Source organism: Amblyomma maculatum, chromosome 1 (genome assembly GCF_055883805.1).
Source record: "Amblyomma maculatum isolate TAMU_Amacu chromosome 1, ASM5588380v1, whole genome shotgun sequence".
Taxonomy (NCBI): domain Eukaryota; kingdom Metazoa; phylum Arthropoda; class Arachnida; order Ixodida; family Ixodidae; genus Amblyomma; species Amblyomma maculatum.
The window spans coordinates 448,807,733-448,835,692 of record NC_139344.1 but is presented as its reverse complement, the minus strand read 5'-3'; the positions used below and the strand labels follow the sequence as shown (position 1 = coordinate 448,835,692).

At 44.8% G+C, this 27,960-nt stretch overlaps 1 protein-coding gene across 3 annotated transcripts in view; it reads left to right on the top strand.

Moving 5' to 3' along the window:
• LOC146209635 (glutamate receptor ionotropic, kainate 2-like) overlaps nt 1–27,960 on the top strand; it is a 363,010-nt gene that overhangs the window by 80,321 nt on the left and 254,729 nt on the right. For all 3 annotated transcript variants that reach the window (XM_084602915.1, XM_084602911.1, XM_084602922.1), the window contains one exon: nt 14,906–15,010. In XM_084602915.1, coding sequence (XP_084459041.1) covers nt 14,906–15,010 — 105 coding nt within the window. The remainder of the gene's footprint in view (nt 1–14,905; nt 15,011–27,960) is intronic.

The following is a 27,960-nucleotide window of genomic DNA, read 5'->3' as shown; positions in this document are numbered from 1 at the left end:
CTTGCAGATGGCGTCGACACTCCAAGGCAAAGATGGGGATGACGTACGCCGCACCTCCAACCAAACTGTTACGTGGTGACAAGCAAAAAGGACGGCACAACATGGCGGCAGGATGACCGATGATGTCTGGCCTAGCGCGAGGGCTCCTCTTGCGCCACTGCCGATCTTCTTCGCAACAATATTTCAAAATGACCAGATAACTAAATAGGTTGATCACTTTGAAAACTTGCGTGCCTTAACGTAGGAGTGTAAGTGGAATAGTGAGAGCACGAAGTTAAGCTGCTATGAAAAAATTGGCAGTGAAATAAAATTGAATGACAAGGTTACGGAGCCCATAAAGTTTTAGTCCGTTGTATCAAATACGTTAGGTTCCAGCTGTGAAACCAGTAGAGCTAAATAGCCCAAAAATCAGAGCACTGCTATAACAATTAACCATCATTAAGGCGAAATGAACTAGATAACATTTCTACCCGGATTTAAAAAAAAACGCTCTCAACCTATTTCTTCTTAATTTTATGCTATCTACTCGAAGTCGTTATCTTGCGGTGCCCTTACAGGCGCCTGGAATATTGCGCACATTTTTTCCATTTTAAAGGAGAGTCAAAAAAAGAGGCGCTAAATATAGGCCCATTTCATTTACATTCATAACGAGCAAAATAATATAATCCATTTTATATAAAAAAAAAATGAAACAGTTTTCGACACACACCTTCATGGCTCGAAAACAACGTGAGACCCTTAAGGGTTTCTCTTGCGCGACACAACATATTGAATTTTATATTGACGTTGTATCTAATCCGGACAACGGCGGATAATCTTGAACGGATTCAGAGATTAGCAGTGAGGTTCGTGTTTTCTCGCTATCGAAGAACACAGTCCGCAACCGAACTTATTTCCCTTGCTGAGTTACAAACCTTGGCTATTCGTAGAAAAATATCTAGGTTCAGCTTCCTTTATCAACTTTATAACAATAAATTAAATTTAGATTGCGGCTTGTACTTGCGGCCGCCCGGGAGACTGTCATCTCGCACTAATTATTCCTTTGCAGTGATGTCGTATATGTCAAGAGTTGATGTATTTAAATTTTCGTTTCTACCTAAAATAATCATTGAATGGAACAACCTTGACAGAAGCGTATTTGGAAAAACTTGTTCGTTAGAAACCTTTGAGAAAGAGTTGGAAATTTGTTGTGCCGATTAAATGTACATTACCCACCCTGTCTCAGCCCCGAAGGGCTAACAGTACTTGCAAATCAATTAAAAAGAAACTATATATTTTCTTCGGCCTTCCCTGAGCAAGGTCTCGTTATGTCTATATGCCGCTTGAGTTTAATTTCAGTGCTACGTACCAAGCATACAATACTTACATGGATTGAAAATTCTCTATGCTCCCATCGACAGTGCGTGGTATGAACTAGGAAAAATCTTGTTTTTCAGATGTAAAATAATGTGTGCCATATTTCTTAGTTTTTGGACCACCATTGTTCCTAATAAACAGAAATGTTAATGCTAGGAATCCTTGTGACATTTATTCCTTGCTGGGGCGACCGCCGGTGTGCGGCCTTATAACTTTACATGTACTGCATCGAAATATCTTTTGAATATTTCTTCACGATCAGTGTCACTGAGATGCGGCTTTTATCAATTTTGTTTTGTCTAGCATGAGGCTCCGATATGTATTGTGACTGGATCCAGCCACGCGCGTGTATCCATAATGTTCTAGGTTGTGCTAGTCACATTTTACGCCAGAAAAAGAACGCTAGCAGACAACGGACCTGGAAGAGTCGTCTGCTAGCGTTCTTTCTCTGACAACGAATAACCAACTAGCTCAGCAACATACCTTTTACGCCTTTGGCTGGATCTTTCTGGGGCGGCATTTAACTGAGCGCTGACGAGTGCACCGGCCGTTCATGCAGATATAGAATTAATATAGTATAACAAACAATGTCTGCGTACGGAACCATGAAACAATATTTAAAAAAATGCGTTACTGGAGGCGTTACGCTGTTTGTCACATCCGCTCTTTCGAGCTTACGCAAATAAGCGGCGGCAACTAATTTCGCCCAAGGGCACGACCTCGTGTTTCGGGCAGGAAAAACAATTTCTTCAGCAAGCCGACTTTCTACCTTAATCATAAGTTAGAAAAATGTATCACTAGGTTTTTAAAAAAAATATTCTTTTTTTTTTTTGTGCACACAGATGCTACTGTAAGTAAAATGAGCCTAAATGCGCCGTTTAAGAACAATGACCCTACTCGAAAAGGAACGATGAAGCGCGGCATTTTGCTTTACGCGTGGCTTATCGTACATAAGAGTCGCGAACGCTGAACTAGAGAAATATTGTATGTAAGGCGAGCATACAGTAATGCTTGATTTGAAAGAGTGTTTCGTGGATGCACATAAGTTCTTCTCTATGCGCGTTTGTACCGGCTATATATTTCCCAGTGCGAGCACACCGCATCTGCTCTCATCGCACCTCTGGTACTGCTGCAAGGAACTCCTTCATGAGGTGTCCTAAAAAAACTTGATCCAGTTGGGGCCGAAAAATCTGTGCGACATTTCAATGGTTATTGCCTCTCATAACTTTAGGTTCAGATATCTCATTTCGTGAAAACGACAAACGTGTGTACGACTCGAAGTAAAGTTTTATTCACTTGTTTATCTGAAATTTTAAAGAACTTCGAACACAGACTGAAGGCATTCACAAAAACATGGCTCTTATGAACACCGTATCTGCACTTTGTGCTGACGAGACGAGAGCATAATTTTCTGCAAAGCTGAACTTTGGTTTCTCAAAATGTCAATTATTATGCCTTTATAATGTCATTCAATACAGTTGGCGCTGCAAAAAAGTGGATCATGCATCATAGACGTCTCAACGTCGAACTTCAGCGCTGGAACTTCGGCAAGCCAGCTTTACGACCAATGTTTAGTTTTTTTCGCGCCTGAAGTGATAGGGAGAAAAAAAAAAGCCATGCCAGTGAGGTGAGCAATGTATAGCGTGCTTAATTCGGTGTTTCTAATCACTTCTAGAGACTTTATGCGGGTGAATGCAAGTTAAAGGCGGCACTGTGTGCCTGAATCCACGAAGGAGCTTTTAACACATCATTAAGCATAAATATTTTGTAACGTAACATTCCTTACATAAATCGTTCCCCAGTGCCCTGATTGCCAAGGAGGTAAAGGTGGTCATGACATATTTATCCAAGTAAGCAAAGCTTGCGTTCGTTCATTCACAGAGCGATTTCTTCTAATAGACCGCTGTGCCACTGCAGGCGACAGCCACTGAGGGCAACCTCACACCTTACACGTTACAGGCGTGAGAATGAATTTTCTCTGTTTTTTTTCTCTGCAGTCTCCATGATTACTAATCAGTCAGACTGCTCCAGAGTGTTTCTGTTGAAAACGCCAGACTTCCGTAAACTGCAGAAAACTGAAATCTGAAAGCACGTGCCTGCAGGTAATCTTGCATTCACAGTCTTGTGCCGGGAGGCATACGAGTGGAACTTAAGCAGGCTTTGTCTTAAAGGATTTCTTATCGGATGCATGAGACATACCGTACCATACCGTAAGTCTGCATAAGGGCAAACAGTTTCGTTGCCCAAGGCTGACAAGCTCTAGGCACCTGGATGTATAAGAAAAAGACAATAAGAAGACAAGAAGAAGACAGTATAAGAAAAAGACAAATTGGCGTGACTCTAACGATGAAACTCATCTTTACGGAAAGCTCGTTCAAAATAGAATTTGACAGAACTGCTGCTGACATCTTCATTTTATAAATCGTTCCTCAAAGCGAGATTAAGGAACTTCGAATTCTGGTTTACTCACGTTAAAAAATAGTTAAGCTGGCGTTTTTAGCTGTCTGCTAAGATCCAGTGTTAAATTTTTTCTTTACAATAATGTATGTACTAGGTCGCTAAACTTAATGCCCGTCTGAGTCCCGTAAGGTATTTTCAATAAATAAATAAACGAACATGCACTACGGATGAAGAGTGAAATACGGAAACGCCGCAGGGTTACCATGTATCAAAGCAGACTGTGCGCGTAGCTTGGCCCAAGTGCCAAGGGACGTTAAATATAGAAACCTCGCCACTTTAGTGTAGGGCCAACAAGGACATAACCTTGTAAAGGTTCTGTCAAACATATGCGATAAATTACTGTAACAATATAGTAGAAAATATATACGAATATTGAATCTTTATGACGTTTGCATTATGTAATATAAGGTAAGGCACTTTGTAAAGTATGCAAGGGCGTGTTGCATCACCATAACCTTTTTCGTAGTGGTCTAAAAATTTTATACTTTCGGGTGATGCACCGTACTCCAATAAGAGACAGTTCCATGGGGTGCACATGAAAATGTCATTTAAAAATGCTTTGCTTGTAGTCACTTCAAGCCGGCTATTGCACTGATTACGTTAGTTGCAAATTTTATATTTCAGTTTATAGTGAACCTCACCACAATGAATTTTCAATATCTTAATTGGTCATGCCGAATGGATCCCAACTACTTTGAGTCTGTTTCGCCCTAATTACACTTTAATACCAGCATGCAGTGTTTCCTGATACACACGAATTAAAATGCACGCGCTGCCATTTTACTCAGGTGGCCGGGTTTACTCGGTGCCACCGCGAACTTAACGGTTAACTGTGCTTTCTTTTTATGTGCTGGATCATTTCAAGCTGAACTGTGTGGCAAGCAACGAAATTAAATATTACGCTGGAGTTCACAACTTGTTATGCGACAACGTATTCGTTGCTCATTTCGATTTCATGATCGTTGTCGCACGCAGTCTTTCAACTTTCATTCGCCGTCACTTTTTCATCTTATCGTTACGTATACTTTTGGACGTTTTTATTTTCACATTACGCAGACCTTCGGCTATTGCTGGCTCCTGCAAAGTGTAGATGGGCGAGTTATGGCTCTCAGGAAGAGACGCGGTGGAGGCAGCTTCCGTAGAGTAAAGGTGGTGAAATGAATATTGAGTTTAACTTCGTAACAGAGTGCTAATAAGAGAAACCAATTTGCTCCGACCCTCTAGGAAAGCTAGCGTGTGGAAACTTCACATACGCACGCAGACTATATATGACAGCTTGTTCGAAAGACGAGCACACTACTCTCTCCGCCGAAGAAGGAGTGTCGAGCGCGACATGTAGTTGTGATTCCCGGCGCTCTTGTCTATTGAGCAACCCTCACGTTCCAGTTCTTTTCATTTGCAGGAAAACGTTGCGCTTAGTGAGTGGCCGGTTTACAAGCACTGTTTCTCATTCACTCCGTACATCTGAAATGTTTGTGTTTTCAAGCCAAGTATTATTCAAGGTTCCCAGAAAAGCTGGATAAAGACAATTCAATGAGAACAACGGGCTTTCCAAATACTTCGCCACTAAACACTAGAGGAAGGTACGGAATGCATGATATAAAGGAGGCAGCGGACAGTAGGTTACGATAGAAACAAAACGAGCTTTTTACCGCACAATATTCCGCTTCGCGAATGCTTGCACCACAGTCACCAACGTGAACTGGTTCTTCATCTGTCTGGAGGTCAGTTAATGGTTTGGTTTGGTTTGGTTTGGCTTGTGAGTGTTAACGTCCCAAAGTGACTCAAGCTATGAGAGACGCCGTAGTGGAGGACTCCGGAAATTTCGACCACCTGGGGTTCTTTAACGTGCACTGACAACGCACAGCAAACGGGCTCGTTGCTTTTCGGCTGCATGAAAAGCGGCCGCCGAGACCGGGATTGAATCCCGCTCCCTTGGGAACAGTAGTCGAGCGCCGTAACCACTGCGCCACCCCGGCAAGTTGGAGGCCAGTTAAGCCCAACCATCTAAAAGAGAGGGGGAGGCGGTACCTGATTGTGGAAGGGCGAAGAATTTCGAGAATAAGTAAAGTTAACTAAATTCTGAGAGCGCGCAAGCTCCGCTCGTAAGCACATGACTCGAGAAGGTTTCAGACACACGGCCGATATTTTGTGCATCCCAGTTGAATATATCTGTAGATCAATTAAGGGGAAATTAGGGTGCTCGTTATAATACATGAAGAAAAGAAGCCAACAGTCGGCGAGTCCAAGGAAAGCGTTGGGGATGGTACTTTATGTATCTTTTTTTATGTTTACTTCGATAATCACAGAAATTAGTAATGTAATCTGTTTAGGGGAAAGTTTAATATTAAACAAAAAGTAGAAGAAAAAACAACGTGCCGATGGAGGCAACCGAACTCGCGACCTCCGAATATCGCGTTCGGTGCTCTTCCAACTGAGGTACATCGGCCGCTGTCCCCGCTGCTACTTGCTTGGGTATTTATGTTGTCTGTATACGAACCTTGAGAGTGTTCACCAGCGCCACCCTCAGCCTTAGCGGCGAACGTGGAACGTCCTTTGTTACCGCCAGCGTCACGTAGAACGTGATCAAGAGCGAGGGCGAAAGCTGTGCTAGAACCCTCTTACGCTACCTATGGCTTCAAGACTGCCAGAACCGAGACCCCCGTAAGCTACAAGCAGATCAATTAAGGGGAAATGAGGGTGCTCGTTATAATACATCCAGGAAAGAAGCCAACAGTCGGCGAGGCCAAGGAAAGCGTTGGGGATGGTAATTTGTCTTTTTTTTAATGTTTGCTTGGATAATCACAGAAATTAGTAATGTAATCTGTTTAGGGGAAAGTTAATTAAACGCAAAGTACAAGAAAAAAACAAGGTGCCGATGGTGGGAACCAAACCCACGACCTCCGAAAATCGCGTCCGGTGCTCTTCCAACTGAGCTACATCGTCCGCTGTCCCCTCTGCTACTTGCTTGGGTATTTTTGTTTACTTCGATAATCACAGAAATTAGTAATGTAATTTGTTAAGGGGAACACTCTCAAGGTTCGTATATATATATATATATATATATATATATATATAGAGAGAGAGAGAGAGAGAGAGAGAGAGAGAGAGCGAAGTGTACGATTCATTTAAAGAAACATTTTATTGGACTCGATGTTTCGACCAGAAGCTGGCCTTCATCAGGAGTGCGAACGCAAACGATGGGGGTAGGTTCTATATGCAAAGAGTGGAAAAAGAAACATGTGCGCAGAGGAGTACAATGGCATTGTAGTGATGGGTGGGGTAAAAAGCAGGTGCAGGCGGGGAGTGAAAGAATGTGCAGGTGGGGAGAGCGAAGAAAAAAAACAGACAGCACATGGAAGGAAGCACAGTAATAGGTATGACCCCAGGCGACAAAAGCAGGAATCGTGTGACCTTCATTGTGTGTATGGTGGGGGAGGGTGACATTCGTTTGGGCCACCTGGAATAAGCTTGACTTGGCCGTTTTGGGTGTGTTTGAGAAAGGAATTTACGGAGTAACTGAACTTTGAAGTGGAGAAAGAATACCAAGGCTCTCCTGCAGGGCTTTAAATTTAAATATAAACTACGATTCTCGTTGTTCCCGTTCGCGGTTGCTATGGAAGCCGCTCTGGAGCAGGAAAACTTTGTTTGTCGAATTTGTGACTTTTCTCTTGCAGGTGTTTGGACAAGGGAAGGTGGGGGAGAGATTTGGTGTGTGCGCGATGGTTGTTGAAACGAATTCGGAAGGGGTTCTCGGTCTGCCTATGTATTGCACTCGAAATTTGCCACACTTGAGCATATATACCACATTCCTGGAGTCACAATTTAAATTTCCGCGGATGGAGTGTTTAAAATCAGAGTGTGTTCTTTGCCGTGGTCGTTGTTTGCATGTGTTTGCAAACTTGACATCTATTCTTTCCTCACAGCATACAACCAACAGGATCTGCTTTATCGATAGTAGAGTGTACTACATAATTTTGTAAATTTTTTGGTCGTCTGTATGTAACCCTCGGAGCCACAGAAAAAAAGTTTGGAGAGGCGATCACTTTGTTCGAAGATGTTAACGTGTTTGTTTTAGTATTTTGTTGATATTCGGAAGGTTGTTTGCGAAAGTTAGGACCAGAATTGAGCGGTGTTCATTTTAGAGTGCCGGTCGGCCTTCTCCAAATATTTCATTGTGATCAATTAATCCCGCTTTTTCGATGGCATCATCAATAGTTGGCGGATAGTGCTGGTGTTTCAGAACCTCCCGCATACGGTTGGAATTTCCCTCAAAATCTTCTGAGCTTGAGCAGATTCGTTTGAATCTTATTGCCTGAGGGTATGGAATTGATGTTTTGCAGTGACGCGGGTGGCAGCTTTTAAAATGGAGGTATTGTTGTCTGTCCGTGGGTTTTCTGTAGACATTGGTGATTAGTGCTCCCTCTTCAAATTGAAGGAATACGTCCAGGAAGTTAATTTGAGAGGAGGAGTAGGTATGTGTGAATGAGATGTTGGGATGTAGGTTGTTAAATGAGGTAATGAATTGGATGAGTTCATGCTCGTTTTCTGTCCATATGATAAATATAACGTCTAGGAAGCGTTTATAAAAAGCTGGGTTTTTTTGGTTACGAGCGTAGGAAGTCAGATTCAATGTGATCCATGAATATGTTAGCATAGTTTGGCGCAATTTTCGTTCCCATGACTGTATCGCTGATTTGTAGGTAATACGAGTTGTTGAATTCGAAAGAATTGAGTTTTAGAACCAGATTAGCGAGTGACGCGATGGCGGTTGGACTAGGGGAGTTTTGTGTTTTTCATATGATGTGATCAGAGCTTGGATCCAGTCCTCGTGCGGAATGTTTGTGTAAAGGGACACCACGTCAAGGGTCACTAAAAGGACACCTTTGGGGACAGTAAATTTAGATAACTCTTTCCTGAAGTGATTAGTGTTGCGTCTGTAAGATGTATGTTTGGGGGGGATATGTTTGATGAGGCAATCGATGTAGTTAGATATTGGTTCTGTGAGCGTGCCAATGCCGGATACGATTGGTCGACCGGGATGATATTCTTTGTGCACTTTCTGGAGCATGTAGAAACGCCCTGGGGACGGATCTATTGCTTCTAGTGCCTTACTTGCTCGCGGAAGTATTTCCTCTTTCTCGGTGAGTTGCTTTAGAGTTTGTGTTATAATTTCCTGGTGTTCAGCAGTAGGATCTGATGGGAGTAATTCATAGAAACTTGAAGCTCCAGTAGCCCCATGCTCTCAACCAACCTGTTGTCGAGACTCCTGGCGTCCTTCCCGCCCAGTTTGTTATTACTGCGGAATCCACGGTCACATCTCCTGCGTCTGTCGCCGGTGCCAGAAAGACAAACAGCGTGGTTATGCTCCATTCGAGAATGCCCGCCTGCGCCAGCCTCTAGCTTCTACGGTCCCATACTCCGATTCCTTCCGTCATTCTCCATCGCCGCAGGATTGTCAGGATAATTTCCGATTATCTCGTTCTACCCGCCGCCGCTCCCCATCGCCTTTACGCCGCCCATCCCCACTTCGACCACTCTCCCATTCGTTCCTTTCTATTGTGGAAAAGTAACATAAGTAGTTTTTAGAGTGAAAGCGGGTTCACACTCGAACTCTGGAATTCCTCCCTGACACCCGTATAACATGCTGAAAGTACTGATCGAAGAAGTATACGTTGAAGCCCTCATCGATACGGGTGCCGCTCATTCCGTCATTAATAGAAACTTGTGTTATCGTCTACTCAAAGTAATAGCTCCGTACATCGGTCCCCCTCTCCGTGGAGCCAACGCTACTACCATCACACTAACACGGCAATGCACAACGCGTGTTCTCATCGATGGCCAGCGGTATCACATTAAGTTTGTGGTGATTGCTCACAATTCTTTTGAAACACAAACATTCTTGATACGTGTACGCCAACTTTAGGCCAAATATGTGTCACCTCCCACCGCATAGAGACTGAAGGATTAACCATTGTTCGTCGGCGCCCATATTGCGTTTCCTCGTCAGAACGCAAAATTATTGAAGACCAAGTTGCCGACATGCTCGCGCAAAACATAATCCGGCTACCGAGCAGCCACTGGTCCTCTCCTATTGTTCTCGTCAAGAAAAAAGATTATTGTATGCGGTTTTGCGTGGATTACTGGGCCTATAAGATAACACGGAAATATGTTTACCCGCTGCCACGCATCAATGACGCACTGGACTGCCTTCAGCGATCAGAGTCTTTCTCGACTTGCGCTCGACTTGCGATCGGGATATTGGCTAATTCCCGTGCATGAATCCCACAAGGACAAGACTGCATTTCTTACTCTGGATGGTCTTTATGAATTCAACGTCATGCCTTTCAGTTTATGTAATGCTCCAGCAACCTTCGAGCGCATGATTGACACAGTGTTTCGAGGAATGAATTGGAAGACGTGCTGGTGCTATCTAGACGATATTATCATCTTTTCAGCGGACTTCGCCCAGCACTTGCAGCGTCTTACAAACGTTCTTACATGTCTGGCATGAACCAGTCTCCAGCTCAACACCAAAAAATGCAAATTCGCCAGCAAAACCATGTAAGTCATCGACCACTTCGTTAGCAAGGCGGGCATACAGCCCGATCCCGACAAAATTGCAGCTGTAAATAATTTTCCTCACCCCAAACGCCAAAAAGAACTGCGCATCTTCCTCGGGTTGGCGTCGTACTTCCGACGTTTTATCCGCAACTTTGCTTCTATTGCAGCCCCTTTACACAACCTCCTGAAGTCTGATGCGCGTTTCTTATGGTCCAATGTATGTGAACAGGCCTTTCAATCCCTCAAGCAAGCACTGACATCAACTCCTGTGATTCGACATTTTGGTGAGACAGCTCCCACCATTCTTGTATACGGAGCCGCGTCCGTGTATACCGTTGTGGATTTTGTTGCTAGATTTTGTTGTACATACCTTGCCCAATCTGCCGTACTGGCCACATGCAAGTTGGGGTCATGTTCTGGGGAAGGGAGCTAACCTTTAGCGTCTGGCGAATTACGTCCGGTATGCTTGCAGTACAATTCTCGATTTCCGCAGTTCCACCTAGCCCAGTCGCTTAAGAAGCGAGCGCCCCGTAGGAGTCTGCTGGAGCCTGGCTATCTGCGTGAACAGTTGGGCTTCTTTGATCTCTTCGAAGGTGTGAACGCCATTCGCTGGTAGGTGCAGGGCTGTCTTGTATGCTTTGCGGATGATGAATCTGCATTTTCCACTTCTCCTCTGTTGAGGTTGAAATACGGGAGGGCGTAGCCCACGCGACTCAGCACCAGGCTGTGATTATAATATAAACAGCGCGAACACGAAGACAAAGGACAAGATAAAAGAAAGCCGCAGTACAAGCGCTTGTACTGTGGCTTTCTTTTATCTTGTCCTTTGTCTTCGTGTTCGCGCTGTTTATATTAATAATGAATATGTACCAACTCGCCCAACAAAGTATCTTGGTAAACCAGGCTCTGAACCAGGAGCAGGGTATCCCCCTCACGCATACTGCTCCGCTTCTGCGACACGCGCGTGATCATCCTGGCGACTTGATTGGTCGATTGCTGGAGAAGGCTGAGCGTATGGCCGCATCGCTGATTGCTCTGGAGCCACATTCCTAAACCTGGTATCTTGTCTCGTTCGGGAAGTAGCTGTCCTTCGAGGGAGACATTGAGGGTCCCTTCTTTGTGTTTCCCTTTGTGAACTCGCAGGAGTTCGGATTTTTCTGTGGAGCAGGCGAGACCTCGTGCACGGACATATTCTTCCACGCAGGTAGCCGCTGCTTGCAGTCGTTCTTCTTTCTTGCCGAGCGACCCGGAGGTAACCCAGACCGTGAAGTCGTCAGCGTACATGGCGTGATGTATGCCTTCGATCAGCGCAGTGGCGGTGGCTATTGATTCCAACCTAAAGGAATTAGCTAGCGCCTCAGTTAGGGATTGCACGGTAACCGAAGGGGAGCAGCTGGCCCTTCCTCTAGCGGTGGTAGCCGGGTATCGAAGCAACCCTTCTCTTACCATTCTTTTAGATTTGAGAGAAGCGTGCCGTAACTACATGAACGACCGTATAGGTCGCGCCGCGCTCAGGCGCTTCCAGAGCGCGACCCCATCAAAAGTCCCACACAACATCTACTGGGTGCCAGGACACATCGACATAGCGGGGAACGAACGCGTCGACGAGGTAGCTCGAGTGTGAGTGTACACGAGCCGACCTTCCTCCCAATCGGACGATCTACCCGAGCGAGTCTGCCCTACGTACTCAGACATTTTGAACTACTATAAGGGGGTACAAATCCGCTATCCACCGTCTCATCGGGATCTAAAACAACAAGAGGCAGTGTACTGGCGAAGACTGCAGACAGGAACATTCCCTAACCTGCATATCCTAAGCAAGATTTGGCCGTCGCAATATCGGGACACCTGCCCATGGCGCGGTAGCAAACCTTCGTTATACCACATCACGTGGCAATGTAGAAATAACGATAGCTTTCGTAAAGACCCGAGTGCGGAACAGTGGGAGAGCCGGCTCTCCATCGGCGATCTGGATTGCCCACTAGGTCTGATCCAGCACGCCCAGCGAGCAGCGAAGCTCAGCGGAGCCTTGGAATAGGGGCACCGACCCTGTGAGAAGACGGAAGATGGACCTCTTCTGCTACTAGCACAAGACCTTCCTAGAGAAATTAACGTATTTCCTATCTTCTCCTATCCTATCCCACCGTTCTTCATACTGACGCCAGTGGACAAGGCATCGGTGACGTTCTTTTGCAACGCATCGCTACGTCCGAAGAGTAGGTTGTGGCATACGCTAGCCGTTCTCTCACAGCCGCTGAACGTAACTATAGCATTACGGAACAAGAATTCCTTGCCGTTGTTTGGTCTGTCCAAAAATGTCGACCCTATTTGTACAGCCGCCACTTCACAATCGTCACCGACCATCATACGCTCTATTGGCTGTTGTCATTAAAGAACTTCTCAGGTCGGCTCTGCCGTGGGGTGCTACGTTTACAAGAGTGTAGCTTCACCATCACGTACAAATCCGGAAAAAAAGACACCGATGCTGACGCCCTGTCTCGTTGCCCGCTGTCTTCTACTCCAACCGGCTCCCATGCGGCCAGTACACTCTGCCCCTCATGTCAGCCTTCCGGTGATCGTCAAGATATTACAAGCATCGATGCCTCTCCGCTGGACCTAAGCAGCAACTTCCCGGCGTTACAGCGGGCTGATCCTTGCTGCAGCACAATTATTGCTCACCTCCGCGGTCAATCACTGGCACCCAACAGTCGCCTGCGTAGTCAGCTTCGCCTTTTCCGGATAAAACACGGAACGCTTTACCGCTCCGTATACCACACGACTGGTCACCGGTGGGTTCCCGTTGTTTCTCGTTCTCTCCATCATCGAGTGTTGGAGGCTTACGAAGACGATGCTCATCATCATCATCAGTCTGACTATGCCCACTGCAGGGCGAAGGCCCCTCCCATATTTCTACAATTAACCCGACTCTGTGCTAGCTGCATCCACTTGACGCCTGCGAACTTCTTAACCTCATCCGCCCACCTAACTTTCTGCCGCTCCCTGCTACGCTTTACTTCCTTTGGAATCCAGACGATGCTACTGCCGGTCATTTAGGACACCACAAGACGTGCGACCGTATAAAAAGCCGCTACTTTTGGCTCGGGCTTTCTACCAGCGTCGCCAAATACATAACATCGTGTATTAATGTAAAATTATGTAATGTGTTCTCCTATTCAATTGTATACCGATGTGCCTCGCGATGGTAACATTACAGGTAGAGGTAAAGAGACACCTTGATTAGCAGTATCCCTAGAAATTACGTGAAATATCCAATTTCTTTTCAAGTTACCATTAACACTGCTATCAAGCTAAAAGTGTCTTTATGAGCTTTGAGAAGCTTCTTGATATTGTGGGATATCATATGCAATGACATTCAATTCATAATCTATCGTATTAATGACGGTTTCTCCTTCTAACCGGCAGTCCAAAGAAAATTCTACACAGCAAAAACTTAAAATTAGTTATATATTTACTTTTATAATTTCAAACATTATACTGCAACGCCTTTTCTTTGGCGTTTACTACTAATGTACTGAAGATCATTCGGGTGGTTTTAATACATTTTAAAGAGCTTTTTGAATTCAAATCAGTCGCAAATTTCCTTTAACAATTGGGTCTACTTTCAGCAGCGTAAATAATAGCGTATTATTCAATAGCTACAAAGTTTGTGTATATTTCAGAACATTACAAATGTTTACAATACAGCGAGGAATATATAATGGTAAGTCCCCAGTGCATGGTGCCAGCATGTGAAGCTCAAAATTATCTTTTCTGCAGTTCATCGCCCCTGAAGAGAAGTTTTCTATTTTTTTTTTTTGAAGACAGTATAGCACCAAAAATCGCATTTGTAGCATTTCGTATGGTACCTGGCCACCGATGCGCCGGTCTGGCTCCCGGCTCTTTATCGGTGAGGTGACGTCGTCGCTAGCAATGAATATGGGAGCTTCTCTTCAAGAGTGTCAAAAGCGCTGACCCAAATGTCCCGCGGTCTGCCACGGGGTGAACTGGTATTGCTAATCGGGATCTGATCCGGATACGCTTATACCGATAATGTCATCGCCCGCTGGCGCCGCGATCGCAGAGGGTACCACGGCGCACAACATTATGGCGGCAAATCCGTAAAGCTTCCCCACTATTCAAACACTTTCGCTGTAAGCCAGGGGGAGGCCCAGATGTGCGGCACCGTAAGTGGAACTGACCAGACTCGGATAGTTACCGTCTACAGCACCTCTCAACGTGGATACTAATAATGACTTTATTTGGCCTTGCAGGCGACATCGAGAGCCTTTGGACGCGTTCTGGCCCTCCGTGTGCGAGGCGACAATGTCCGAACACTATTTATCCAATTGTTCCTCACTTCTAATCCTGTTGGGCTTGAGGCCATCCACACAATAAATGCGCTTCCATTGAATTTATGGTGCAAAGGATAATAAATGCATCTATTATTATGCCCAAACTGTTCTCTGCCCTAACTGTACCAAACTATTTAGAAGTCTATAGCCGGAACAATCTCGAATCAGTGCAGGTCCACGTCAAAGGCCTGACTGGGTACCTTCGCCTCGATGAAGATGGCTTGAGAACAGACTTCGCCCTAAACGTCATCGAGCTGAAGACAACTGGCTTTGAGAAAGTGAGTGGCAGCCCGCTTTCTTCCTTTTGAATTATTTTCCTCCAAGAAATTTGTCATCCCAAAAACTGTGAAAAACTTTAATAACAGTGCTATCGTTTGGATTTCAGACTAGAATTTTCATCTTTTTTCGTTCACTTACTTAATGGAGAACATTTCTTAAACAATTTTTCCGAAATCTTTCTTTTCCTAATTGTCACTGGGTATCGTTTATTATACGTGGTACGCCTACGTTTTGTGTATGCTATAAACATTCGTCATTATTAGGTTTTTTTTGTACTTCAGAGGCTAAGTTTGTAGGCTTACCATACTGCTCAACGAAGCGCCCTTCGCTATGGCTGAATGAACCTCCCCTTTGCACGGTAGCTACCCGTTGGGTGGTCCACCAACCGCCCTCACATTGCGTATATCTTATGCCGCTTAGAAACCACTTAATGCAAGAAAGCCACCTTCGCAGTTCTTCCTGCGGCCGCCATCTTCCAGTGCCTTACTCTCCTTCCCTACAAGATGGGTATATATTTTCTTCCACTCTTCCATCTGTTAAAGGCGGCATGTAGGCCGCTTCTATAATTCCTGTATATACGACGCTACACCGCGAGAAGCAACCTACCCGATGGGGTTTCTAGTAGTTATGCAAAATTATCGATAAATCTCTAGATACTATAAAAGTTGAATCAGTGCCGAACTATAGATGGTGACTCGATATCGATATTAGTATTGATAGTTAGTGTTTTGAAGAGGGCTATCGATAGTACCATCAATAGTTTTCTCAATTAAGTTTATGAAATCAAACCCTTGCGCTCCAGTATGGCGTCCCTCGCATCTGAGCTGCTTTATGACGTTAAGCCCCATAAGACTATAAAATCACTCAGGTATTAAAACGTTTTTGGCAACATTACAGGCCTAAAACTGGATGCTTGTCAACAATACTACCATTAATACTATATATAGTAAATAGGTAACAGTACTATGGATAATGTTTGACTGTCGAAAGATTGAAAAAAAAAAACAATTGATGCTATCGGTAGCCAATTTACCCATTAATTTGCATCACTAGTTTCTGATGGTAATGCATATTCAAAACGGCAAGTGTCCAACCAAACTCTTATGAATGAATTAATTGGTAGGAGGTGAATTTTTGAAAAAAAAAGCTTTTGTTAAGAATACCGCCTCTTCCCAGCCCCGGTGCGGAGCGGCATGGAGAAAGAACATAGATCAGCTTATTCGCTGCAACAGCGCTCTTCTTGTATTCAATTACATGGCCACGTATAAACATGAATGACAATACAATATCCTCTTTCCTTAAAAATATAAGAACATTATTTTTCATTTTTGATGCCTGGTATCGTGTTTAGTCCAAAGAACTTTGGACTAAACTTCGACAATGTTATTCATTTCCTTTGTAATAATTACAGCAAGCACAGGAAGGGTATTCACTACATAATGCGCAATACGATCCGAATGTCGTTAGTCACCCAAACATATGCCCCTGTAATTGGGCTCATGCTCTCAGTAAAGCAGCCTAGACCCTTTGCGAGCATTGAGAAGCCAAAAAAAAAAACTTTACAGGCATCGTATATCATAAATGCTTTAAGTTCGTGACATCCACATTGTATTCGGAAAGGCGGTTCATTAAATATATAGCCTTTATATCAAAAGAAAGAGCTGTGTGTTCAGCGAGAGCTTTTCCCCTGGAATGAATAACTAGCGTGAACAATCACTACGCCCCCAAAAAGGTAATTTAGTATTCGTGGCACGTTCCCTTTTGTGGTAAGAAAATAAACATCTAAATATACAGATGTGGAAGCAGCGAGATTTCCAGAAAAAAGCATCGTATAGAAACCGTTCTTGAGGATGAACTTCTCATGGGAGGATAATGATGAAGCTCGGCGGCGGATATTACAATGCACCAGGTGCCTGTTGTATGGAATGGTATTACCCTGTTATAGGGCAGGGCGGTGTCAAATGCTTTGAAAAAATGCACATACGTAAACAGAGTAAAAGTGCGATGCTTAAAAATAGCAGGTGCGCAGCTGCTACCCAGTATGTACAATGTAAATGATCTCTTTTCGTTCGCAATAACAAAATTCAGTTAACTGCACTGAGGTAGCGAAAAGTGAACAACATCAACGTAACGTTATGCAAATTTGAGTAAGCGTCGAAGCCAAAAGAAACCACATTGCGAAGTGTCAGTCCCCCAAAGAATTCGTTTTACTTTGAAGTGTTGCGAAAGTTGCGACTGCACGCATTGTTAGACTTAAATCATTCGGTCAAGTTTTGAATGAATATACATTTCTGTTTACTTGCTCTAGCGTTATGTTCTCACCATTAATGTTTCATAATGAATGCATTTCACAGAGGGATCATTGGACGTTACGCAACAGGCTTTGAATTTCGAAGGAAAAGGAGCATATGAACACACACACACACACACACACACACACACACACACACACACACACACACACACACACACACACACACACACACACACACACACACACACACACACACACACACGCACACGCACACGCACACGCACACACACACACACACACACACACACACACACACACACACACACACACACACACACACACACACACACACACACACACACACACACACACACACACAAATAAAAGCACGCCTATACCAGAGCGACAGTTCGAACACTAATGAATAACGAAGAGTATTTGAATTCCTGCCTTTCGCCCCTTAAACTTGCAGTGGATCTTTATTTTCATCTGATTTATTTGATCTTGACCGAAAAATACGGTAAACAAAAGCTACCACGAACAGCAGAGTTTGTACCCGGTGGTTACATTTTCCTTTGCAAAAGCCGACATTTCCCGAAAGGTTGTCAGGAACGTTGGAGTGAGTTTCTAGCTACCTAAACAAGGAATCCGTTTGCAGATGTTACACCCTCAATTTTCAACTTCGCAAAATGCGTTGAAAGAATGCCGTTTGGCGGAGAAGAAGCAGGTGGTGCAATGTTTTCAATTTTGTTTTTCTGTAGTCGTTATGTCCAAACGACTCTATGTGGACATCCCATTTATATTTATCGAGCTTTATAGAGGTACGCAAAGCAATTAATAATATTAATAAGGGAACTGACTAGGAAATGTTGCATGTTTAAGGTTGGGAGGGCAAATGCATTAAAAAAGGCGAACCCCTCCCCCCCCCCCCCCTCTCCAGCTTTTACAAAAAACCTTCATGAGCGCTCTCCTTTTGCAGCCTCCTCTTAACTAATGCAAATATGAAATAGCCAGCTGTTTTGATGGCAGTGACCATTGTTCCCGCAAAACCTCGTTCAAAATCGATTTTCGTTTCTTTTTTCTTCACGCGCCAGTGGTCATCCATAATGTACCTCTGGGGCCTTGATGGGCATCGTGATTGCGCTCCAGTAAAAGGTGTGAAACGAACGAGTGAACATGCTGGCAAAAAGTGAAATTCGTCCTACAAAAAAGCGAAAGCTATTTCCGTACTTTGTTTCTTCATTCGCTGGTCGCCGTAGCTTATTTTCCAGATGAGCGGGTTCCAATGCCCGACTCCGGTGGCGAAGGAATTGGTAACACATTTTTATTGCAGTGGAAACAAACTTAAGGCTACAGAGGAATGACACTAGCACAGGCCGAATTTGTAGGTCTGCACAGTGAATTCAGCTAAGAAGTAGGGGAAGGGCGCTATACGCCGGTCGTAAGAAATATAATTTAGTTTTTGCGTACCTTTATGCATGCGTCGCACGCATGCTTGTGGCATCAGAAATGAAAGAAGCAAATCTAAAATATATGAGGATTTATAAGGCCACAATGAAATAATAGTTTTCATAGTCTAGGACATTCCGCAAATCATGCACCATCTCTTCTTCTTAATATAAGCTTTATTAGATTCTTCGTACTGTCAGTGCGTAATAAAAATATCAGTCCTTTCAAAGCTCAGGAGGGTCTCGAACTGGTGACAGTGTCCTTTCCTTGCCAACATAATGAAACAGCATGTCGCACCATCGTAGCGTGGAGACGGCTCTCATTTCGAACTCAAGCGCTTCCGCTAGGCTTTGGGTTAGTACACATGGCAGCTCGTTCGCTTGAATTTTATTTTTGTTACAAAGGGCGAAACCAGATTCGCCTTCGTCTTTCGGTTTCAAGCGTTCGTTTAGAGCCGTGCCATCTTGACTCTTTTTGTTCCTGACGCAGAAAACATCACTTACACAATACTTGTAAGCAGCGTGTTTAGCCTTCTCAGAAAAGACACGCACGTCAGAGAAAACAAAACAGAACTTTGCTCCTTATCCCTCTTTATTCAAGCGTTCGTCCCTCGTCTTCATTACAATTAACTATCTCTCCCGCGACATGAATGAGAAACATAAATTACTCTCACCGGCAGAGCTAGGCTTGCACTCATTATTGGCGGCCATAATTACCAGGATCAGTAGGAAGTGCACAGAGGGCAGTGCTGTTCCTATATAGTTTTAGGTAATCGACTTTAAATCGTACTAATCGGTAATCGACACTCCCAACAAACGTGATAGCCCGTGAATGTCTGCGGTATAGCCAGAAAAACGACAAGCAATTATTTTTTTTTTCATTTCCGACCGCAACAGTAAATCTCGACTTTCTCGTTATATGAAAATTGAATATCTTAAACCACTTGCCATTTTAGAGCAGCTTCAGCAAATACTAGTTACTGAAATTACTACTTTAAGAAGGAACTAACGGTAACTTTCTAGTAGGCTTCAGATGCGTAACGAGGTTTCATAGAAAAGTACTTCTTTGCACGAAAAGCATTGGTAGCCATTAAACACATCTGAATTTCCTCATATTTCACTGCTTACAACAAAAAATGGGCTGCTTGAACGAAACTGCCCCGATTCAATGATTTGCTCTACTGATGCCCTAAGAAGCTTTGGAAAATCAGTTGAGCTATATTGTTTCTAATGTGGTCTGTCATGCAAAATAATGGGGCTGGATGAGGGAAAAGGAACTAAATATCCTATGTCTACGCTGCGCGCGAGGTATGGTTCTAAATTTCCCTGAGCACAGAATATTACTAGTTCCTTGAAGTTGGGAAGGGTATGTAAGTCCTCTGTTTTAAGTGATAAAAAGTGTTTTATGATATATATGAAGGGGGTGAAAGAGCATTTTTATGGGGTACTTTTATTTTCAATCATACGTATCCTATTACTGAACATGAAGCACCACATGTAGTTTGCCAGTACTGAAGAAGTAATTAGTTATAACTTTATTCTCTGGTTTTAGTTTAGGTTTCAGTGAATCGACATTGTCGCTATTGGTGGACTTATTGGGCTTTGCGGCTGCGGAGTTCGGCAGTTGAGCCGTTCAAGGTTACAGGATCCAGTTCCGGTCGCGGTGACCGTATTTTGATTGCACGAGAGATGAGGTGTGTAGTATGCATGCCAAGGAGACATAGGTGTTTGAAATAATTCAGAGCCTACCCGACATTCCATAACATAATTTTAGTTATCACTATTGATGCCACACTAACATTTGATGACGTCTTGAGTGGTTTAGCATGTCGTAAGTTGAGGTTAACGATGACGTCATTAGTGGTGTAGCATGTCGTGTGTTAATATTTTGATGACATCCTCAGTAGTGCACTATGACCTACCTTGAAATAAATGACGACGTCATCAGTGGTATAGTATGCCGTACCTTGAAAAGAATTCATGACGCTACAGTGGTCTAGTATTTTGTACCTTGAAATTCATGACGTAATCAGTGGTATAATATATCGTACCTTGAAATAAATGATGACGTCGTCAGTTGTGTAGTATGTCGCACCTTGAAATATACGAAGCTGACTCCGCCAGGCTCCCGATCCTTACGTTCGTGCTGCCCTTTCATTTGGCGCTTCCTCGCACGACGCACCACAGCACACCGATGGAGACGCTGCTGGCCCTACGGGGCTGGGACGGGTAGGTTACCGCAGCTCGTTAATGGGGCTAGCCTGCCACTGGGGATGTATCTGTTGTAGGCCGTAATTGCACCCGCCACCGCTTCGATATTGGTCAACGGCTGTTGCAACGCGCCTCTTTCTCTTCTTTTTCTTTCTTTCTTTTTTATTTTTTCTTTTGTTCTCACGAGGCAGCGCAGGTGGTTCAGCTGAAGAGCGAGTAGGAAGCCTTGCATTTATTTTCCGTCTTACTACTTGTTCCTAAGACAGAAAATAAATACACGGGCCTGCTACACGCTATTCGTCGCCTGCCCAAACCGGCACAGCGGTGCGCGGCAATATGCCGATCGTGCAATGGCCCGAGAAGCGGTGGTCGGAAAAATCCTCTATGGCACACCCTCCCTCCAACTGTCAAAGACTGACTCGCTAAGGTCGAACGCCTTCATCGCGCAACACACGCACTATTACCGGTCTACCTATGAGCACACTAACTTGAGCGTTTGGCCGCTCTTCCACCCCTCGCTACCATCGTGTCCGTGTCACAGACGCGTCATCGAATACGTCTAGAGAACACCGTCCAAGGGCGTCCCCTGCTGTCCTGGGATGAACAGCGTAACGACACAACACCAGCCGTACATGCATCTCTTCCCCCTTCAGAGATGCCAGTAGTCACACGCCTCCAACGCCTATAAACGCGATTTTTTCATTCCGCGGGAGCTCCTCCCTGCCCATCACCGACAAGAGCGAATCCCTTGATACGACTGACATATACACCGACGCTTCCATTACAAGCGAATTAGACAACCTTTCCCTTTCAGGAGCTTATGCCTGCCACCTACCTCAAGGTACCCCTCTTCATGCTGAACTCCTCGCGATTTGGGGAGCCTTGTCAGGATTGTCTTGCACTGGAACTGGTTCAATACGTATTGTTACTGATTCCTATGAAGCTTACAAAGGAATCGTTACTCCGGGTTCACAAGATGTAACTGCTACGACCATACAGCGCCTCCTTAAACGCCACCAACTCACAACTAGAAATGCCGTTATCCAGTGGACCTCAGGTCACTAGGACGAATGGGGGGGAGGGGGCAAAGCGGCGGCACACACCGTGGCTGCCTTGGCAGGTGGGATGTCCACATTTACTTCCCCACCCCCCTTGCTTCATCCTTACTCGGCATTGGGCGGGCAACACCCCTTCTCTTGCCCTTATGCACTATACTCAGACGAGTTTTCGTAGACGCAGTACGTATCGCATGCAGCTGGCCACACCAGACCCACTTTTTACGAGGAAAACCCATCTCACCTGAAGTCAAGAAGCCGCATGGGCTCATCGCCCATGCGGCTTACATTATGGCCCGCTGGCGTCAGTATACAGAGGAAATGATTACGTGCCCCCCTGTATGACCCTGACGCGCGGCAGCATATCTCATCTACTCTGGGATTGCCATGCTTGTTTTACTGGACGCCCCGAGATCAAACCCTACCGCCTTAACTACCGTTCCTTTCTAGAAACTGATGCTAACACCCAGATGATATTTGCCAAGTATCGCTCCCTTAGTGGCTTTGGTTACAGCAATATGATTTGAGTGGCGACCTAAACAATGCAGATTCTGTCTACTCGCCTTTACCCCCATCCATGGCCATGGGCCTTCCCATTGAATAAAAGACATTCAACCAATCAATCAACCGTCTTACTACAGTCGCAAGAACAACAACAGACGCAGTACCCACCGGGGTGGCGCAGTGGTTATGGCGCTCGACTACTGTGCCCATCGACGCGGGATCGAATCCTGGCCTCGGCGGCCGCTTTTCGATGGAGGCGAAAAGCAAGGCGCCCCTGTGCTGTGCGATGTCAGTCTACGTTAAAGAACCCCAGGTGGTCGAAATTTCTGGAGTTCTCCACTACGGTGTGTTTCATTGCCTGAGTCGCTTGGGACGTTAAGCCCTCTACACCAAACCAAACCAAAGAACAGGTATCAGCGGCGTTTCAAATTGGTTCACAGGAAAGGAAAGGTGCCGTATTTGCCACAAGATTTAGTCAGTAACCAACTTGTAGCCAGTAGTCACAACTGTGACGGTCTCGCACTGCGCCTGCCAGGCGTCCGTGTGGCGTCTTTCATTTGTCGCTTTGGCGAACGCCGCACAACACAGCACACAGAAGCAGACGCAGTACATCAGGTGTCAGCGGCGGTTCAAATTGGCTTACAGGAAAGATAAGACGCAGTATCTGTCAGAAATCACGCGGAAACCTTGACCGAGTCATAAGAAAAAGGAGGAGGGAGGAGGGAGTGAAAAGAGAGAAAGAGGTGCAGCAGTGCAGGGTTTGGTCCACCACGAAAGAGTGGCTTTCGGCTCATCGCACTTTAGTGATCCAGATTTGTGCACCATACAATTTTTTTTTTATTACAGTGACCATAGTTTGCACTAAACCTCAATCAAGAGATTACCTTAGCTTTTTCATCACGCATCACTGATTGCTCATAGTGTATCTCATAGTGTATAGGCATTGATGAGCATCGGTATGACGCTCCAGTAAATTGTTTGAAATGAGCGGGTGAACATCCAGACAACAAAATCAGCCGACATAAGACCGAAGGCCCTTTCCCGTGCTTCCTTTCTTCATTCGTTGGTCATCTTAGCTCATTTTCTAGATTAGTGCGTTCGGGTGCCCTACTTAGGTGGCTAAGTATTTTGGTCAAAAAGGTTTATTAGAGCAGTAAGAAACTGGCAGTTACCGCGGAATGACAGTACGTACAGGCCGAGTTTGTAGGTCCGCACAGTGAAACCAGCTAAGAAGGGAAGGGCGATACACGCAAGCTGTAAGAAATGAAATTTCTGCATTGCATTATGCATGCGCTGCTCGCATGCACGTGGAATCAAAAATAAAAGAAGTGAATCTAACACATTAGCATTTAAAAGGCCCCATCTCGAATGAGTAGTCTTCATATTTTAGGACATTGAGTAATGCAATATTCGTTTAGCTGGCAATTGATTACAGCTTGCCTTTTCCTAGTACAAGCTCTCTAGAATTCCTCGTACTTTTTACTCTCAATGCGTCACGAAAATGTCAGTGCCTGCGAAGCTCAAAACGTTCCCGAACATGTAACAATGTCTTTGTCTTGTCTACTTACTGAAGCGAGATGTCATGCTATCGTGACGCGGACACGCCTCTGATTGTTACTTAAGTTACCCCTTCCACAGGGCATTAGGTATGTACACACACCAACATGTTCGCTTCACCTTTTTTTTTGTTACAGCCCCAGAAAACGCAGAGACATCCGCAGAATGCCCCCATAATGCTTTAATCATAATGTTCTGGTATCCTCACGTAGTCCTCATCAGGTCCTTAAGCCATCCAAATCCGGTTCATTTGTCCCTCCAAATCACTTACTTAGATTGGCCTCAGGACGCCTGTTCTGCAAGCCTGAGGTATTCCTCGTACACCCATACGGCATCAATTTTATTCATCCTCATGTAGTCCTCAGACAATCCTAAAGCAGCCAAAGTCTGATCCAACTGTCCGTCAAAAGCACTTACTGCGAATTTCCTCAGGAACAAATTTCAGGATCTTTTACGCATCATTCAAGGACTATCTCTGGTAGATTTGCTTGCATGCTATACTCGAAATGCAAGGCGGATTTGGAGTCGCACATAATAGAATTAGGCACTATGTTAAAAGATTCATGCTTAGATGTCATTCTTTGTTTCTGTTCCTTTGCAAATCTGCCGACCTGTACAGCATAACATATCGTGCTGAACCAGCGGCTGCAATTACGGAGGCTTAGATACGCATGATAGCTATGCACGCATATTTGCTATGGTACTTAATTGTACCATGCACTACTCAAAATTCTCCTTGAAATTCGACTATAGCATGTAAGCAAGTCAGCTTGAGATAGTCCTGCAATAGAGTGAAAAATATCTTGAAACCTGTTCCAGAGGACATGCACAGGTTGCACATTAACTGGTGGCTAGGAAGATGCGATAACGGCTAAGCATATACGTTTAATATAGTGCCTATTCTGCCAACAAATGAGCACGTATGCATTCCTGTTAGTGAAAATTCCTTGATTGTATAAATGGTCTCATGTATACTTCCAATGCTGAATACATAAAAAAAAGTGTACAAGTTTATGACAGTGTTGATGACATGCATAAGAAAGGCTTGCATATAGATGAAAACAAATGAGGAAAATTTTAACATAAATAACAGTACAGCATGCAGTTACAGAAAAGTTAAATGTTATATAAAAGAACTGCATTATGTGTTTATGCAAACAGCGTACAAAATAAAACAAATGCTGTCCCATCTGGAATACTATGGCAGGCTGGAGTTGTTTTTCGGAGGCCTGGAAGCAGAGATGTGTTTAGCAAGCTGATTTCATCAGTTGCAGAGGACCCTAGAAAATATGAGGTAATACGTTTAAGAATTTTCCCGTTGTCAAGTTTTGCTAGTCCGCTTTATTATTTTCAACACAAAATGAGATTTCTGAAATTTACAGCTGCATGTTAACTCGCAGGCGGACATTACTGCGTGAAATAATTTTGCCCTATGAAGGCGACGAAGATAAAAATCAATGTAAATGACTGAGACTTCAACGCCAGCATGTTTCATTTTCTCATAGAAATTCATGTTATCTGCAAAAATGAAGGGCGTAGCTTAAGAGGAAAATGAAAGGCTAATTACTAAACCAAAAATGCACATGATCAACAGGTTTTCAATCATTCCCCTTCACAGTACAAGAAATTTTACACTAGCTTCAGGAATGTCAAACATATCAGTGATGAAATATGACACTCATCGTCTGCCTCCTCAACTCGGAGCATGCTGACACACTAAATAAAAAAAAATGGAGACGCTTAGGGTCGCCTACATCTATAAAGGCAAAAACTCTCTCGAGCCGCAATGCCAGATTCCTAGGCTTCCTCCTGTTGCACTTGACACCGTACGCGACCGGTAGCTTGATGCTGTGCTCATTCTGCTTCTCTTACACTTCCCTCTCCAATCAACCTATGAAAAGCCCACTCGGGTATGTGGTGTAGGGATGTGATTAGGGCGTGCAATCCGCCTTTTGCTGGAGGATGTGGCGCCATCATGCGGGAGCGGGCGAGAAACACATTGGACGGCAGTGTAGCAACGACGCGAAAGCGCACCATGCGAAAAGGCCATGTCAACGCAGGTAGAAAGGGAAAGCTTCCCTTCTTTTTTGGCCTCGGGGCAGAAAGCAGCGACAGTGATTGAAGTATATCATGTTCACGCAGTATGGGGGAATGTACAGCGTTTTCACAATCCACTCATAACGCACGCATATACTATTTTCTTATTGTAAGAGCGTGTAGCGCGGGCCGTGTTCGACGTTACAGAATGAGCTGTCTCAGCGTGCAGGTTTTCAGCAGACAGGAAAGCGCGGAGGCAGAGAGACAGAAAGAGGGATCTCAAAGGGCAAATCAGCCAGGGGTTTGTTGATGCTGTGGAGCTAGGTGGAATCGTCTCCTGTGACTTCGAGCTTCGCATATGCGCGGGGTGTCTTGAGTTACGGAGCACAATGCGGTCGGCATGGTGCAATCGGCGTCGCTTTCTCCTCGCGTCATCTACAATCGTGCAGCTATAGGATTTCATCTACGAAGCTCGGCAGAAGGGCACTTATACACACCCCCTGAAAAGGGCATTGTCCCGACCGGAATGCACACCTGCAGGAAACGCGCGGCATTTTTCTGGCAACGGATGATTCAGCGCTGTAGCCGGTTTCTGCCCTCAGGAGTCAGAACGGATGTGGTCGCAGTGGTGAAAAGGTTCTCAGTGCACAGCGAATGGTCTTTCTGTTGTGAAAGGATATACAACCTTTCTGCCACCGCTGCGATTTCTGCGGAATCAACGACTTGGTGACACAGGTGCATCTCCTACATATCGGTTGCGCATCTCAGTCAGGAACCAATCCTGTTCTACGTCCAGAGCGATCCATTCTGCAAGTGAACGAGCATGAACCCTCCACGAGACTCATTTGTGCCGGGCGGTTTCCTTGCCGTTGCAAACGGTTGGACGAAGACGACGATAGCTTCCTAACGAAGTACATCTGATTGCGTACACCAAAGGAACAAAATCCGAATGCATTGGCGTGCACGAAGGCAAACCTTTAAGGTAAAAAAATACTGTGGGTCGTGCAAGAGTGTCAAGTGCATCATATGCTCCGAGCGGCAAAAACACAGATACTGCCGGTATGTATGCATCTAAAGAAAATATGCATGATGAAACGTACCTACTGGAGTTTGCACCCAGCCTGTAACGGTCCAGTGATAGCCGCAATGAGCGTTTGTTCGGCGCGTCTGATGGCGATGCATTTTGTCGTTTGTTTTCTTTATGTGCGAAAACGCTAGGTAGCTGAGATATGACAGGCGGCTGTGTGTGCTAGGCCGTAATATTTAACATGTTTTATCGTGACTGCCGCCTGACTAACAAAAGAAAAATACGGCGTTTTAATGCAGTGCCGTTCGCGAGCTTCATGACCAGCTCAAACAATTAGCTCCCGAACGGCGGTGCATCACAAAAAACGCCCAACTTTTTTTTTCCTTCTAGTCAGGCGGCAGTCGTGATAAAACATGCTAAATATTACTGTGTGGCGCACACAGCCACCTGTGATATCTGCGCTACCCGGCCCCTTCGCAAATAAAGGAAACAAACGACAAAATACATCGCCATCAGACGCGCCGAACAAAGGCTCATTGCGGCTATCACTGGTGGGTTACAGGCTTGGTGCAAACTCCGGTAGATACTTTTCATCATGCACATTTCTCTTAGATGCATACATACCTGTAACGAAGTGTTTTTCGCACAGTCGAGCGTACGCAGTCGGTTGCTAAGGTCGGCCATTCACATCTTCAAGCTTGGTGGCCCTAATTCAAGCTTCACGTCGTAGTTGGTCGCAGCTCGCCGAAAGAAGCCTGAAAAACCGCGTCTTTCATCTCTGCACGCTTAGAGAGTGGCAACCGTACGTGGCAGGTGTGGTTGGCATCGTTTGCCAAGCCTGTGACGGTAACCGTGC